Source organism: Candida dubliniensis, chromosome R, assembly GCF_000026945.1.
Source record: "Candida dubliniensis CD36 chromosome R, complete sequence".
In the NCBI taxonomy this organism is placed as follows: Eukaryota; Fungi; Ascomycota; class Pichiomycetes; order Serinales; family Debaryomycetaceae; genus Candida; species Candida dubliniensis.
Genome location: NC_012867.1, coordinates 242,484 through 258,516, shown reverse-complemented (window position 1 = coordinate 258,516; position 16,033 = coordinate 242,484). Strand labels below are relative to the sequence as shown.

The 16,033-nt window shown below is 31.8% G+C and overlaps 7 protein-coding genes across 7 annotated transcripts; 2 read left to right on the top strand and 5 right to left on the bottom strand. All coding sequences in view use genetic code 12, as the record gives it.

Moving 5' to 3' along the window:
• Positions 1 to 75: 75 nt before the first annotated feature.
• CD36_26120 (transcription initiation factor TFIID subunit, putative) lies at positions 76 to 801 on the top strand (the record flags this gene model as incomplete). The annotated part of the gene is made up of 1 exon (XM_002421663.1): positions 76 to 801. The coding sequence occupies one exon, from the start codon at positions 76 to 78 to the stop codon at positions 799 to 801; it is 726 nt and encodes a 241-aa protein (XP_002421708.1).
• A 139-nt stretch (positions 802 to 940) lies between these two features.
• Positions 941 to 2,644, bottom strand: CD36_26110 (signal recognition particle (SRP) subunit, piutative; the record flags this gene model as incomplete). Its single annotated transcript, XM_002421662.1, has 1 exon — positions 941 to 2,644. One exon carries the CDS (start codon positions 2,642 to 2,644, stop codon positions 941 to 943), a length of 1,704 nt encoding a protein of 567 aa, XP_002421707.1.
• Positions 2,645 to 2,874: 230 nt separating this feature from the next.
• On the top strand, positions 2,875 to 3,270 carry CD36_26100 (cytochrome C oxidase-assembly factor, mitochondrial precursor; the record flags this gene model as incomplete). The annotated part of the gene is made up of 1 exon (XM_002421661.1): positions 2,875 to 3,270. One exon carries the CDS (start codon positions 2,875 to 2,877, stop codon positions 3,268 to 3,270), a length of 396 nt encoding a protein of 131 aa, XP_002421706.1.
• A 107-nt stretch (positions 3,271 to 3,377) lies between these two features.
• CD36_26090 (conserved hypothetical protein) lies at positions 3,378 to 5,924 on the bottom strand (the record flags this gene model as incomplete). Its single annotated transcript, XM_002421660.1, has 1 exon — positions 3,378 to 5,924. The coding sequence occupies one exon, from the start codon at positions 5,922 to 5,924 to the stop codon at positions 3,378 to 3,380; it is 2,547 nt and encodes an 848-aa protein (XP_002421705.1).
• Positions 5,925 to 6,370: 446 nt separating this feature from the next.
• Positions 6,371 to 12,847, bottom strand: CD36_26080 (AP-1 adaptor complex accessory protein, putative; the record flags this gene model as incomplete). Its single annotated transcript, XM_002421659.1, has 1 exon — positions 6,371 to 12,847. The coding sequence occupies one exon, from the start codon at positions 12,845 to 12,847 to the stop codon at positions 6,371 to 6,373; it is 6,477 nt and encodes a 2,158-aa protein (XP_002421704.1).
• Positions 12,848 to 13,121: 274 nt separating this feature from the next.
• CD36_26070 (conserved hypothetical protein) lies at positions 13,122 to 14,117 on the bottom strand (the record flags this gene model as incomplete). The annotated part of the gene is made up of 1 exon (XM_002421658.1): positions 13,122 to 14,117. The coding sequence occupies one exon, from the start codon at positions 14,115 to 14,117 to the stop codon at positions 13,122 to 13,124; it is 996 nt and encodes a 331-aa protein (XP_002421703.1).
• Positions 14,118 to 14,552: 435 nt separating this feature from the next.
• On the bottom strand, positions 14,553 to 15,794 carry CD36_26060 (ceramide synthase component, putative; the record flags this gene model as incomplete). Its single annotated transcript, XM_002421657.1, has 1 exon — positions 14,553 to 15,794. One exon carries the CDS (start codon positions 15,792 to 15,794, stop codon positions 14,553 to 14,555), a length of 1,242 nt encoding a protein of 413 aa, XP_002421702.1.
• Between the last annotated feature and the right edge of the window lie 239 nt (positions 15,795 to 16,033).

The window sequence follows — 16,033 nt, the reverse complement described above, 5'->3', positions numbered from 1 at the left end:
CCATTCTAGCAAAAAAAAAAACAATAAAGCAAGTTCTTTTATCAACTCTGTTTTAAGTAACCAATATAACAACAAATGAGCGAACCTATAAATAAACCAGAAGACGAAGAGATGGACGTAGAGTTCAATGATAATGATGATCAGATTGTCCCAGATGAATCATCAGAACAAACACAGAAACAGGACGACCAACAAGCTCATAATCAAACAAATGAGAGAGAGACTAATACTGCTGCTAGTGAAAGGCCTCAAAATGATACTGCTTCATCAACTAATAATCCTGCTGGCGCAGCTAACGGTACACTGCCAGCTTCAGTAATACCTGAGTTACCAGATCTTACACGTAAAGATAAAACGCTAAAGGAGGTGCTCGATTTGATGGATGGTGACTTTGCACCAATCATTCCAGATGCAGTAACTGATTACTATTTGGCTAAGAATGGGTTCGAGACATCAGATATAAAAATCAAAAGATTGCTAGCTCTTGCTACCCAGAAGTTTATTAGTGATATTGCACAGGATGCATACGAATACAGTAGAATTAGAAGTGCAAGTGCTGTGTATAATTCATCCAATCCTCAGGTTCGTGCAAAATTATTACTACAGGGTCAACAATATGCCAATCAACAGTCACTAAGTGGCAATTCGAATAATGCTGGAGAAGGTGACCAACAACAATCACAGCAATCACATTCGAACGCAGGTAACCTGCAAGGAAAGATAGTATTGACAATGGAAGATTTGAGTAATGCCTTGTCTGAGTATGGAATGAACACTTCCAGACCAGATTTTTACAGGTGATGTTGGTGTCATTTTCTTTCTGCCCTTTTTTTTATGTATTTATTATGTCTATGTAAAAGAAAAGAAAATAAAACAAACTAAAATTAGAATGAATGAAATACATTGATAACTAGAAATATTTATGTTACAGAAATTCTCTTTACATACCACCCATACCACCCATACCACCCATACCACCAAATTGTTGCATCATCTTTTGCATCATTCCTGGATTTTTCATCATTTGCTGAGCCTGCTGCATCATTTGAGGGTTCTGTCTCATCATCTGTTGAGCTTGTTGCATCATAGCTGGATTGTTCATCATTCCAGCTAATCCACCAGCTCCCCCAGCTCCACCAGCTCCCCCAGCTCCACCAGCTCCACCTAACATATTCATGGCTTGTTGCATAAAATTTGGGTTTGATTGAGCCTGTTGCATCATTCTTTGCATTTGTGGGTTGTTAGCCATTGGATTTCCACCTGGACCAGCTTGGCCACCTTGTGCAGCCATGGCAGATTTGGCCATTGTTGACATCATTCTATGTTGTTGTAAAATCATCTCCACCTCGACAACTGCACATCCAGAACCTCTCGCTACCCTGACAATTCTACTAGGTTCCTTTATAAATATTCTACCGTCACTTTCTAGTTCTTTTGTCGTCATTGAATCCATGATATAAATCATATTTTTGATCTTCTTTGACGTTTCTTCATCTCCCACTTGTGACATTATATTTGAAAGACCAGGAATCATCGATGCTATATTTGTCAAGGGTCCCATTTTCAAGAAATTGTTCATTTGGTTTTGGAAATCTTTTAATGTAAATTTACCTTCCTTGATATGTTCAATTGTTTGCTTATGTCCTTCATCTTGGTGCAAATTCAATGATTGAACATGCTCAATTAAACCCTGAATGTCACCAATACCTAAAAGCTTTGAAATAAAAGTGGTTGGTTTGAAAATCTCTAAATCACCCACATGCTCACCAGTACCAATGAAAACAATTGGTGTCTTTGTAGCTGCCACAGCAGAAATAGCACCACCTCCTTTGGCGTGACCATCCATTTTGGTTAATATAATCGATCCAAAGTTGGAACTTTCTTTGAATGCACGGGCCTGTGATTCTGCAGCTTGACCAATAGACCCATCCATCACCATTACTGTTTGTGATGGCTGAACAGCTTCTCCTATTTGAACCATCTCGGTGAACAATTGTTCTTCTTGCCTATGTCTTCCTGAAGTATCGACAATTATAATATCGAATTTCTCTTGTTTAAACTTTTGAACCCCTTCAAAGGCAATCTTCACTGGATCTGGTTCCAAATAAGAACCATAGTATGGTATATTTGCCTTTATGGCATTTTGCTTCAACTGATCAAAAGCACCAGCTCTGAAAGTATCGGCACATACCAAACCAACTTTAAACCCCCTCTTTTTATAATACACAGCCAATTTGGTACACGAAGTGGTTTTACCTGCACCCTGTAAACCAACAAACATAATAACATGGCTGGATTCTTTCGACACTCTCACTTTTTTCCCATTGATGGTTTTGGTTGATGTAGAAAGTTTCTTTGGTTTTGGAGGTTCGACATTTGAGTCAACCAATGCACACAATTCGTCAAAAATGATTTTCTGTAATTTCTTACGTTTATTCATAGCTGACGTTTCTTTGGATACGTTGGCTTCTTCGATTTTATTTTTGATGTTGCCTCTCAACTTAGCAACTAATTTGACATTTACGTCCGACTCTAAAAGAGCTGAACAGATATCTTTTATCATTTGCAGAATCTCATCATCGGAACCAGACTCGACAGACGACAAGGCGCCCCTTAATCTTGATCCTAAATCTGCTAAAACCATGGTTTTTGGATTGATATAAAGTAAAACTGACCCAAAAAACTTCTCTCTCTTTAAATTAAATGGAAAATTTTTGGGTGTCGGTTTTTTCTCTTTGGTTTTTCTCTTCTTTGACAAAAGTCGTGTAACGATCCTGATGTTTAGTGTCTGTGTGTGAACCGACTTCTTTTTCAAATGGGCAACCAACATAAATCTCCTGGTACGATAGAGTGATTTTCCCCATATTTGAAGCAATGACGGAGACTACCGAAACTAAAAAGGAAAAGGAAACCTCTCAAGTGCCATTGAATACTACCACAAAACAACAACCTATAAAATTGATCTCGGATGAAGTGGAGAAAGATACTTCTAAAGTCAACTTTACTAAAGGAAGTGTAGAGGAATTCAAATTCTATCCTGACAACCCTAAAAGTCATAGACATAAGTACAAATGGTCAATGAAAGAACCCTCCAAATTCTATGATCCTTGTGAAGAAAGTAGAATGGCTTCCATGGATTGTTTATATCGTAATCAGGACGATAAGTATGCATGTCAAGAGTTTTTCGATGCTTATAGGGAATGCCGAAAAGATTTTTTTAGAAAAAAGAGACAAGACACTATAGATGGAGCCAAAGGATGGGGTCGGTGAATGGTACCGACTGTAATTCAAATGTATTTAGCACTTGTATATATAGATATGTATATTTGTAATGAAATGTTTGTTTGCATTTTTGTTTGACAACTATCAATACATTATTAGACCATGTCGCAAACTGGTGTTCCTAGCTTTACTTTTCCTGTTAAATTCAGGTCAACCACTGCTTCGTTCAGACTGTCAATACTTATGCCAGTATTAAAAGTTCCCGAGTTTAACGGCACACTTTCACCTTCAAAGATTTCAAAATCATCATAGACGTAGGTGTTTCTGCTAGAATATGTTGATAAATTATGATCACTAGACAATATAAAGTTGGCGTTTTTGATTGACCGATCTTTGTAATGCAAGTATGGGAGGGTGTTGTGTATTTCTATGGCTCCCGTTTTTCTATCAATGGAACAAATCAATATTGCCCGGTAATTATCTGATTCTTTTTCTTCATCAGATACAATATTCCGGTATACCTTTCTATAATTATTGATATAATCATTATCATCACAATGTTGGAAAATAAAGTCCATAAAATTATCCAAGAATTTAGATAAATCCACCTTCAAAACAAATAGAATAAAATTCAATTGAACGTTAATAAGAGTGTTTGATTCTTTAGCAGTTATGTTTTGACACAATTTGCCAGTTAAATACCTTTCCCACTCATCAACAAATAAATCTTTATATCGCCTTGAGCACAGTTTTTGTTTTTTTTGGTCTTCAATTAGTGGTAATTTCGTATCTTTACTAAACAGAAAATCCTTGGTCAATTCATGCAAGTTTGAAATGAAATCCTTTACTGTATTTAGTGCTTGTGATTTTTTTGACTTTTTCAATTTGGCCTCACAAACATAACTCATACTGTCATTTACTTCTCTTAAAAAACTCAAAAAATAATTTTCTTTAAATTGAATAAAAGGATGTAACTTCATCCACTCCAATAACTGCAATCTAACCCTGTTTGTTTTGAATCTAGAAGAAAATGATTCATTGGAATTATAACTCAAAAACCGCAAATCATGGTTTCTAAAATCAACCAAATGACCATCAAATGGGATGTTTACTCCGCGTGTTTTCAAATTATTAAAATGTACATTGTTATCAACTGATATTCTATCCAAAACATTAAGTTTTCTTACTAATATTTTGCTTCTTGGTAAACTTTGAGAATAATCATTAAAGCCACAAAAAAACTTGGTAAAATTGTGTAACTTTAATAGTACCGACAACAAAGGAGACTTTTCTTCTGGTGTGAAAGTGAATACTCCGTGAATAATTTCATTCACGTCAGTGAAATTCACATCACATCTGGATAACGGGTCAGCAGAAATGCCAACAGAATAACTGGAACCAGACTCCATCAAACTGCTTGGCAACCCATTCATAATAGCTTCCTTTTCTATTCTGGAATATGAACACCTGGTTTTAGGAAGGCTAGAAGGTGAATCATCAATATATTTGGCAATTTCATCTTCAGTATTATGAATCAATTTTTGTCTTTTAAAAGTCTTTTTTGCTGTTCCTCGTGATCTCTTCTTCTCTATAGCCGGAGGAGGTGGAGCTATGGGAAGTGGGAATTTCTGCCAAAGCAGACGATTTCTCCTACTCAGTAAATATGCATCCATGCGTTGATCTAAATTCAGTTGACGAAGTTCTGTTATCATAGCTCTACTGGACAGATTGATTAGATACAAATCCCTGAAGTTGGCACCGTGGTCATGATAATTTTTCTCAAATAAAGGAGATTCACCTTGAAAACATACCAGGGACTGTAATGCTTGATAAAACCTACTAATGTCTGCTCCTAATGCATTCGCTTCCTCATTAAGCACTTCAGCAATCAAGTTTCCATCTTTGTTTGTTGATTTGGAATGTTCTTCTCCTTGCTTCTTTGGTGGTTGGCGTATTCGAATGGCATTCTGTCTTCTCAATGGAAGAGCACTTGTCCCTAATAGGGAAGATCTATATGGGTACAAAGCACTATTATTTCGTCCTGAAGTCACGAGTAACCTTTCGTTATTCTGTATGTCCTGTCTGAGTGTTGTAGAAGCATTATCACTAAGTGCACTCTCATCATCATCATCATCGTCGTCGTTAACGTCAATGACATCAGATTCATCGTGATTGTCAGAGTAATAGATCACATTTGGGTCATCATCTTCTTGGAAACTCTGATCATCTTCATCTGTTGTTTCTATGTAATATACTTCTCTATTTTCATTTCGTGTCAATTCCCTAGACAAATTCCTTAATTGGACTGGGATTGTGTTTACAGCTAATTCATGGTCCAATGTATTCCTTTGCTCCCGTGCGTTTATTAGTTCGTTGAAATGGTTTTGTAATCTATGCATGTCACTGAAATGTCGAAGTATTCGTGAACGGAAATGTGCATCTGGTTCATTTATTACATGTTCATTGGACTCAGCATGAAGATTTCGATACATATAATCAGAAACCAAATTTATTGAATTCAACCCTGAAAACAGGGTAGTGCTGGTAGCATTATTTGAAGCATTTCTAAAGCGTTGCATTGAATCTAATGCATTGGCCTCTTCATATCTAGAAATATTTGGTGATGATGATGATGATGACAGAGATAATACGTCTTCTGGTTGTGCAATGGTATGGGGATTTGGGGTAGATGGTGGCGGCATTTTTTAACGTTTATTTATCTTTCAAATGTATGGGAGGAAATGGGGAATATAAAGTATAGTTTATAGACGATACCCTTAATCAGGTTATAACAATAAGAAATGGAAAATTGAAAGAAATATATATATATGTATATACTTCTGAAATATTAAAAGAAAAATATAAGGAGAATTGTTTTCAGCATATTATGTCATACTGTATATGCTATAGCGAATGTCAATTAAAAAGAGGGGGGCGTGTAATTAGTCCTAAAAACCAAATACTAATGCGTGTCTAATTTGAATTTTTGGGGAAATTACTAGAGTGCGATAAGATTTATTGTGGATGGATGGGAAGGTTGTTGCTTATTACCAAGAGTCGGGACAGTGTCACCATAATATATAATTACTGTTATACATATTATTAACAAACAAAAAGTTATAGAACTACTTACAACCAACCAATTTCTCTATACACCAAATGTCTTTAATTGAATTTCGGGAACTTGTTCAAAAGAATCAACAGATTGGTTGCTTTCTGAGTTTCTTGCAACACTTGAAGTGACAATTTCTTCAGTTAATTTCTTTTGGTTGTCATCGAGATATTTGTTGACAACTTGTTTAAAACTACTTGGGTTTTGATGTACCAAGACAATCAATTTGTCATGTAAATATAATTTGTCAACTTCATCCACTGATTTAACCAACACGGGAATGATTACAGAATACAATGCAATTTGTTTCTGTTCATCATTAATCACTAATCGTGTAAACAACATTAATATTTCAATGGCAACTTTCGAGTCTATATTATGATGGTCATCAGCTTCATTTACTCTAGTGATGTGTTTTATGAGATCGCTGACCAAAAATTTGACAACCAAATTGTTTTCTTTCAGCACATAAGAAAATTGTATTAATGATTTGATACATTGGATACCAGTAGGTGCTGTGTCCTTACTTTCTAATAATTGTAACAAGGCATTGCTCAACTTTTGAGATTCGTCAGCATCTAATTTTACACCACCATTAGTCACTAGTATCAACATTGTTATAATGGAATAATTGTTTTCCACTTCAATTTCAAAATACAGACGAATGGTTTTGTAGAAAATAGTAATTAGTTCAGGAGCACCTTCTTTGGCATCAATAACAGTTTTCTTCAAGAAAGGTACCACCACCGAAATTAGTAATTTATTCTGACTTTCGTAAATCTTGGATAAGATATAAAACAAACAAGAATACAAATCAGTTCGAACAATTGACGGGAATAAATCTGTCATTTTTAATAAACATTCAAAAGCTCTTTTCAAAATCAACAAATTTGCGGCATCACCAACATGTTTGAGTATCAATTGATTACTTTCATTATTTGCATCATAATCTGAACGCAAAAAAGGTAATATACGGAATAATGGTAACATTGAAATTCTAATCAATTCAAATAACTTGTCAAATCCACATTCCAAATTATCTTGATGACATTGAACAAATGTTTGGAATAAAGTACTGATTATCTCTACCAAAGAACATTGAATCTCGGTGTCATCATCAATTAGAATTAATCTATCGAATAAATCCACAATCTCTCCGAATATTTCATCATTAAACAAAAGTGTAACCAATGTTGGATTCTTGACCAATCTTTTCACTGAAGCTAAGATTTCCGGAACTTTCCGATTCTTAATTAATGATTCCATACACTGACTAAACAAAATGAAAAAGAAATTTTGAGCATCTCCTGGTAAATATTGATTAATAAATTCACTATCACGTTCCAGCTCTAAACTCAATACACTAATCAAGTTTATCCAATAATTACCATAGATTTCTAATTCTCTACTTGATGATTCACTATATTTCAATGTAGAAAACTCACGCAATACCAATATCCAAAGTGATGTCAACAATGAGGAATAATTTGTCAATGTTTCTTCAAATTCGGGTTCAATATTTTCAGAATCTTCATATGAATCAATTTTCAATACTGCCCAACAATTTAAAATGGCCAATTGAATGGATTTTCTACCAAATTCTGACATGGTTTCTAAAAATGCAAAACGAACAAATTTATTTGAGGAAATTTCTTCTAATAAATAAATCAAAGTTTTCAAAATTCTTTGCTTTGAATAAAATTTAATTCTAGGGAGATTAATAAATTTGGATGAAACATTGATTGCATTCACAATAACTTTGTAATCGTTACCAGGACTAAAACATGGTATTAAGGCACTGATTATTTGTGCTTGTTGTTGTTCCAAAATAGAAACACTAGGATATAAAGGATCCTCTAATTCTCCAAACAATGCTAATGAGCGATTCAATAATTCAATACCTTTTAATTTTATTTCTGTTATAGAAGAAGTTGATCCCAAAAAGGAAAGCTTGACAATATCAGGAATTTTCAGTTTCAATCTTTCAATTAATTGTGAGTTTCCCACTGCCAAATCCAATAAATGATTCAACAATTCATAAATGTATAATTTAAATTCCCAAGAAATGGGTTCATTTTTATCTAGATCGGATCCTTCATCACCCACAATATTTTCAATTTCTTCATCTCTGAAATCAACATTTTGGGCATTCTTTTTCTTTTGACGTTGCAGTAATGGTAATAATTTCTGTTGATAGTTGGTTTCAATAAAAGGTCCAATCAATTTCTTGGAACTTAATTTGAATAAAGAATTTAAAATACCAAACCAATTTTTTTCTAAACTACTTTCTAACCATAATTTTATAAATTGTTTCAATTCCAAACAAGGTTTTATATTCATCGATACCCAAAGCAAATTAACAGTATCTTGAGTCAAAATGTCTACTCCAAGTATTTTCAACAATTCATAGTAACATTCATATGCGCCAGAATATAAATCAAAACTAGTATTGAATGGGAAAATGGTATCAGTATTCAATGATGTTGGAGACACACTAGCTAAAGATATTTTTAAGTTTTTGGAAATGATTAAATTCAATAAATCTCGGAAAAAGGTGATTTCTCCTTCCATTAAATTAGAATCATATATAATCAATTCTTGGAACAATAATAATAGTTGTTTATAAACTTCAACGTAATCATTCAATGTTGATAATCCTATTCCATAACTTAATGAAATAATCATATCTTTCAATTTCAATTTCTGATCCACTTCCCAATCACGTAAAGCTGGTCCTAATGAACTAACAAACAATTTCAATAACTTGGTGATTTCAGCAATTGAATTATATTTGGTTTCTAAATTGATTAAAACTTTATTAGACAAATCGTAACCAAATGAATCATTCAAATAATTGGAAAAAATTTTATTCAAAACTGTTGGTATCAACAGTAAATTATCGTGATTAAATTCAAATAATTGTCTCGTGGAAATAATTGTGAAATGATATATTATTGGATTAGGATCATTTAATAATTGTAAAGAAATATGATAAATATCGGAAAATCCTAATTTAGTATTGGAATAAATATAAGATAGGGCCAATAAAGAGAATCCTCTTCTATATGGATTCAGATCTGTTACTATATCATTTATCAAGGTAGTGATTTGTCCACTGACACCATTTTTATCAAGTAATTGAGACACTAAACCTAATGTTGACGCATTGATTTTGATTAATTGATCATATCTCATTATGGGCATTTTTTTCACAATATCAATGATTACAAGCAAAATACTTTCTTCAACCGCAATTTTCTTCTTGACAATATTTGAAATCAATCCATGTAACGTAACCGATACGTTTATTTGTATAGCTTTTAATCGTAACGGATCAACTGAACTTGTTGTTAATGAATTACGCATCTGTTCTAATAATGAAAATTGAATTTTGGTACTCAAATAAGGAAACACCAATTGAAATAATTCAATAGATAAATCAACTAATGATGTTGTCAAATTGGTCAGATATTTATAATGAGTAGAATAATTTTGTGTCAATACAATTCCTGGTTCATAATTGATTGAATGATCAACTGACAGAAAAGCGATTTTCTCAAAATAATCAAACCATGAACTGGCCTCGGGTGAATATTCACTTTCTATAGACGGTTTAGGCAATGGTGTGGTTGTAAACGTAAAAGTTTTCCTTAACCATTGGGGTTCTTCAATACCAAATTGGAATGGAAATTTTATCAATAATTCATCAATATACATTGACTCATATTGTAATTTACTCGTAACACCAAATGAATAATTGTAATCCTCATTTAATACCAAATTATCACCTATATCAGCAACTTGATTAAGTGTTTTTGATTTGGATTTGGATTTTTCACTTTCACTGGATTGTATTCTTGAAAACAATTTGGCATCACTAAACACTTTAATTAAAAATATCACCATATTAGAATTGATTTCATTTTTAAGTAAAGTAGCCAATTTAGTGAAACTCTGGAAAATGATTTTTTTGCTGTATAATATGAGACTGATAAATACTCTATCAGTTGACAATTTATTGTTGAAAGCATAGTTTGTGTAAAGCAAATTACTAAGTATATTTACATTGTAATCTAACTCATTGAAATTAGTATTGTTAAATGAAGTAACCCCACCAACAACTTCAATATTACTTTCAAGATATGTCAAATAATTGTAAGATTTGGTAAGTAAGAATTGAATTTGTTTCAACGATTCTGGTGTCAATTCAACTGAGTTCAAATAATTCAATAAACAAACCAAACTAAAATTTCTCAACATTAAATTAAGAATTACTTCTTTAGTTTGTCCTTCGGGAGTGCTGGCAGTTATTGAAGTACTCATAAATTGTGAAGTTAATAAACTCTTCCAAAACACAAGAAATTGAGATGAATTTAATTTAACATATTCTGAAAAATTGTGTAAAGTGACAAGTGATGATAAAATAATCCAACAACTAGAATTCTTAACTCCTGATTGCGTATTATGTTTTAAACTTTGAGTACAAAAACTCAATACTTTGACTATAGTCAGATTTTGAAGCAATGCTGGATCTGTTTGTTTGATTAATGACAGCAATGCCAACGAATAACTGAACAATCTGACAGACGAAATAGGAATAATGTTCTGATCACCTCCTGGTGTCTCCTTATCTGAATGTTTATGTTCTTGATCCACTAATCTAAACGTATGTAAAATCAATTGATTTATCTCGGCCTGGTTATTCTTAGCATACACTAATAACGTTTGTATGGCATAGTTTCTAATATAGTAATTATTGTTAACTATCAAATTAAGCAACACCCCTCTAATAAATGAGGAGGAGCCAATTTCTGATGAACTAGTTGGGAGATCCAATTCTTCTTCCGTATCTTTTGGTGTTGTTGTAGGTTTTTCGTCTTTTTTCATAGACTCAAAACTGACACCATATGGTAATAACATATCAATTATAAACAATAAGAAAAAAGCTTGATATGGGTTTTGATATGGTTTAACTTCCCAATTAGAAACAGTTTTCTTTTTTGTGCTTTGCTTTGACTTGAATGAAAACATTTTAGATTCTCTTTTTCTTTGTTTATTTAAACTTTGGGTTCTAACAAGTTGATCCAGTGTATGTGAAGAATTATCTTCATTGTTTGATTCAGGAACAAATTTGCTATAAATAAAACTGCAAAGAATTTCATGCGAAGCTGACCCAGTCTCTTGTATAATATATTCAATGATTGTCCCCCAATATTTCAACACTTTATTCCATTCTTGATTCATGAAATGATTCTCCATATCATTTAATTCGACAAATTTTGCCAATATAGTTTCCAAAATAAAAGTTAAATTATTTGATAAAAATTCAAGATTCTGAAATTGTTCCAATTGTAAATAAAAAATAATAGTTTCAGTAACACTGGCTTGAAATAATGATAATTCTAAACTTGAATTTATTATAGACTCACTATCATGACCCATCAATGTATTCTTCTCTTTCCTAATATTATCAACTATAGGTTCACCATTGTCGTTTATTTTCATTAAAAGATTTGAATCCCATTGATTATATTCCGGTAATGGGAAAAGAGTCACAAGATATTCAATGGCATTAAATTTCCCGGTGGGGACAAAATTAATCAATAAATTTGCTAATAATTCAACCATGGCAATTCTAATTTCTTTAGAAAAATTCGATAAACAATAATTGAATGTTTTTTCATTTGTAGTTAATAAATTCATTTGGAAATCATGTTGTTGTTTCATAATAGTTTCTGGTTTCATTTTTGCCCCAGCAGAAGTTGATGAGGTCGATGCAGCAAGAAGCATTTCATAATTTGTTGAAACCATCAATAACAACAAATTCTTGTAACATAAGACATAATTTTTCTTTATCAATACATTTGTAGTACATTCAAGTTCCATATTGTAGGAAATACTTTCACTGATAATACTTTTGGTGACAATTTTCATTAGCTTATATTGCATTTTATCATCGATATCCATTTTCGTGGCGTTTTTTGTGATTGAGTTCAATAAAAATATCAAATTGCTATTGATGTTGGGATATTTTTTCAATATTTTGTATAATTGTGTTATAGAAAAATTGATTAATGAACCCAATGAATTTGGGAAATTTTCAAATAAATCAATTAAAATAATAATTGATACTTGAGTTATTGGAGAAAGTTCACCTTTATCGTCAACTACTAAATTATTGACCAATTGATTAGCTAAATCATAAATTTTGGAAGGAAGTTTGTGTAAAACCAGAATGTAATTCTTAGATACTAATCGGTAAATATTGAATGAAATTGCTTGCCTTGCTTCATATTGGGAATTAGAAGCTTCCAGGGGTTTCTTCTTTTTCGTATCCAATGGGATATTGGCTTTTTCTACAAGTTGATTTAATTGACTTAAATAAATCAAATAATCAGATTCTTGAATTGATTTCGTTTCATTTTCATTAGATAATTTAGCACTTAAACTTGTTAAATAATTGAAAACTTCCAGTTTTTCATAACGATCAAGTATTTGGTCGAAATTTTCCATTATTCAGTTTGTAGAAATGAAACGTATTATTATATGAAAGTTGAAGTAGAAAGTGAACAGAAAGAAAGAAAGAAAGAAGGAAAAAAGTATGAAGTGGATTGAAACAAGCCAACAACGAAAAAGAAATTTGGCACCAAATTGTCGCTTTCTTTTTTTTTTTTTTTTCTTATGCGTGTTCATTTTTATTGTTTGTTGTTTTACATACAATACAATACAGTACAGTACAAAACGAAATCTAATAATTAATATATGATAGATACGTAAATTGTTGCCCTTACATTCTTAAATGTTTCATAGACTTGGATTTCTCTATATTACTCCTTTTTGATGGTGTTGGAGAACCTCTAATAGAAGGTAAATCCAGAAATCTTTTACTATACGTTAGTCTTTTATCCTTTGTGGTAATGGTTCCATCATTATTATGAGATCTATCAGTAGTAATTGAAGTATCTAATTGTGTAGTTGATGGTGATTTCAATATTTTCGATGAAGGTTTAGGACTGGGGGATTTTTTATTTGAAGATAAAGAAAAATTGCCTAAAAAGGCTTCAATATCCGTTGTCAAATTTTTAAGTTTCCTCAATGAATCGGATTTCTTTATATTAGATTGTTTTTGATTTTCATTATCTCTTATTTTATTTGGAGGTGGCGTTGATTTAAGCATTTCTTTAAAACTGATCATCAGTGCGTCGGCTTGTTGTTGTTGTTGTTGTTGGGGATTATTTTCAACTTTATTCTCTAAAACCTCAATCTTTCTATTAAGATCTTTGATGTGATTTTGATAATTAGTTATATATAATTGTTTCTCAATATTAAGTTTCTTTTCTCGTTCATAATCACTCTCTAATAAGGCTAGTTTTTCTAAAAGTTGATTATTGAATTTTTGTTGATCTTCATATTTATTTGTCTTTATTCTATCTTCATTTTCCATTGAATCATTCATAATTTCCGTTTTAACTAATTGTGACGTTAGATTATGGATGATCTCATCTTTTTCATAAAGTTTAGTGTTAGTTGATTCATGTAAAGTATTTAATTCCGATGTAAGATTGATGATCTTGGTATTGGCTTGAGCCAATTCTTGTTTTTTGACATCTAATTGTTGGGAAATTTGACTTTTGATATTTTCCAATTCAAGTAATTCATCTTCTAATGCTCTTTCTAATTCTTTTGAGGAATCTTGAAATTCATTTAAAACTGCTTCTAATTCCAACACTTTTTCTATTAGTTCATCTTTGGAAAGCGTTTGTAATTGACTTGAAGATGACATGGTTGTATTATAAAGAAATCACGCAAAATGAAATGAAACGATCTCTAAGATACAAAACATTATTGTAGTTTGTTGTGTTTACGTTTTTCTTTGACTGTTTTGATTTTTTTTCTTTTTGTTTTTGGTGTTATTAGTGAGGTCTCGCATTTTTGTCTTCTCTCTCTTTAGCCACACACATCTCTAGTTCCTTCAATCTGTTACCGTAAAAGTATCAAACTTTTTCTTATTAAATTAAGTTCAGTTTATTATTTATTAATTATTAGATTTATATGAAAAATGTTATTGCTAATGTATACACTGTAATGATAATAATATTAATATTTTAAGGGGAATAAAAAAAAAAAAAAAAACAAGAAGTATTATGGTACATAAATAGCATGAGTGGTGTGGGGGTAGATAGACTTTCAATTATTACTCGTTACAAAAAGGCATCACTTATTGTTCCTTTTTCTTTTCATCAGCAGAATCTTCACTATATTCATCCTCTTCTTCTTCATCATCACTTCTTTCATCTTTACTAACTCCAGTGAAAATGTATCTGTACAAAATTCTAAAGATTAACACCAACCAATAAAAGTTGACCAATTGTAAAGCAAAAATCAAGGAAAAAGTGATTGGTTGTGAGATCCAACATTTGTATTGTTGAGTGATCCAATTCAATTCGTAGTCACCAACAGTTTTGAATTCAGTTAAAACTGACCATAAGATCTGCAAATTAATATAATGTCTTAAATAAATCCAAACTCCAATAAATATAACAAAAAATGGACCAGTAATTGGTGATTCCAAATAATTCAATGTTTTCGACAAGGCCAAAAAGAAATCAGATATATCCATAGTAATATAAACTGCCAATCCCATCCAAGTGAAATGGAATCTATAAGAACACCAAATCAACGCTATGGTAATGATATGATGTAAGACTAATTCTTTGAAATCTTTTCTTGGTTTTTCCAATTGTAATATTAATACTACTGATTGTTGGACCCAAAATGCAGCTTGACCAAGATAATAGATTTTAAAAAAAATATCATGAGTTTTATGAGGATAATCTACATAAAATTGAGTTGTGTTAAAATACCATAATGGTAATCTTCTCATAATCCATAAACCAAACGGACCAGTGATACCATAATAAAACATGGCATAAGTTTGTTCTAAAAATCTTTTTTGTTTGGCTTCTTTTTTGATACCAAACCAAACAGCAATTGGACGTAAAACACAACACATCATGAATTCTCTTAAAAAAGTGAAAAAAAGAGCATAAAATCCCACAAATTTGAAATCATTACCTCCTTTACCATATTGATCAGTGCCAGGAATATGATATGATGGAATAATCATATCTTCCAATATTTGGTGAACTTTTCCTGAAGGCGATGAAAGATAAAATGTTCCAAATGCCATAATCAAGACCATCAAGGGGATAATCCAAGTATGTCTATAAGTTAATTCTCTAAATCCAATATATAACTTATGAACAATTGCTGAATCTGTAGTTGAATTGTCTTGTAATTCTCTTAATCTGGCAATAGATCTTCTTCTCAGAGACCTTGTGGTTGGCATGGTTGATAAAGATGCAGATGTGTCACCAACATCTATTCTGCCGACAGATGAAGAACGACGACGAATGGAACTTTCGTGTGGGACACCAAGTGATGATGATGACGATGACATGTAAAAAAAAAAAAGGAATACTACCTGCTAAATTATTCAGATACTTTAGAGTTTAAAATAAAAACAACCAATTAGTGTTATGTTTTGGGTTTATTTAGATTTTTTTAAAAAGAATTTTTTTTTGGAGTGAAGTGGAGTGGGAAAGAAAGGGAAAGGAATTTAAAGATTATTATATATCTTAGATTGATTGAAAAATAGTTTGGTGGGACTTCAGAGACTTTGAGACAGTTGAGTGAGGG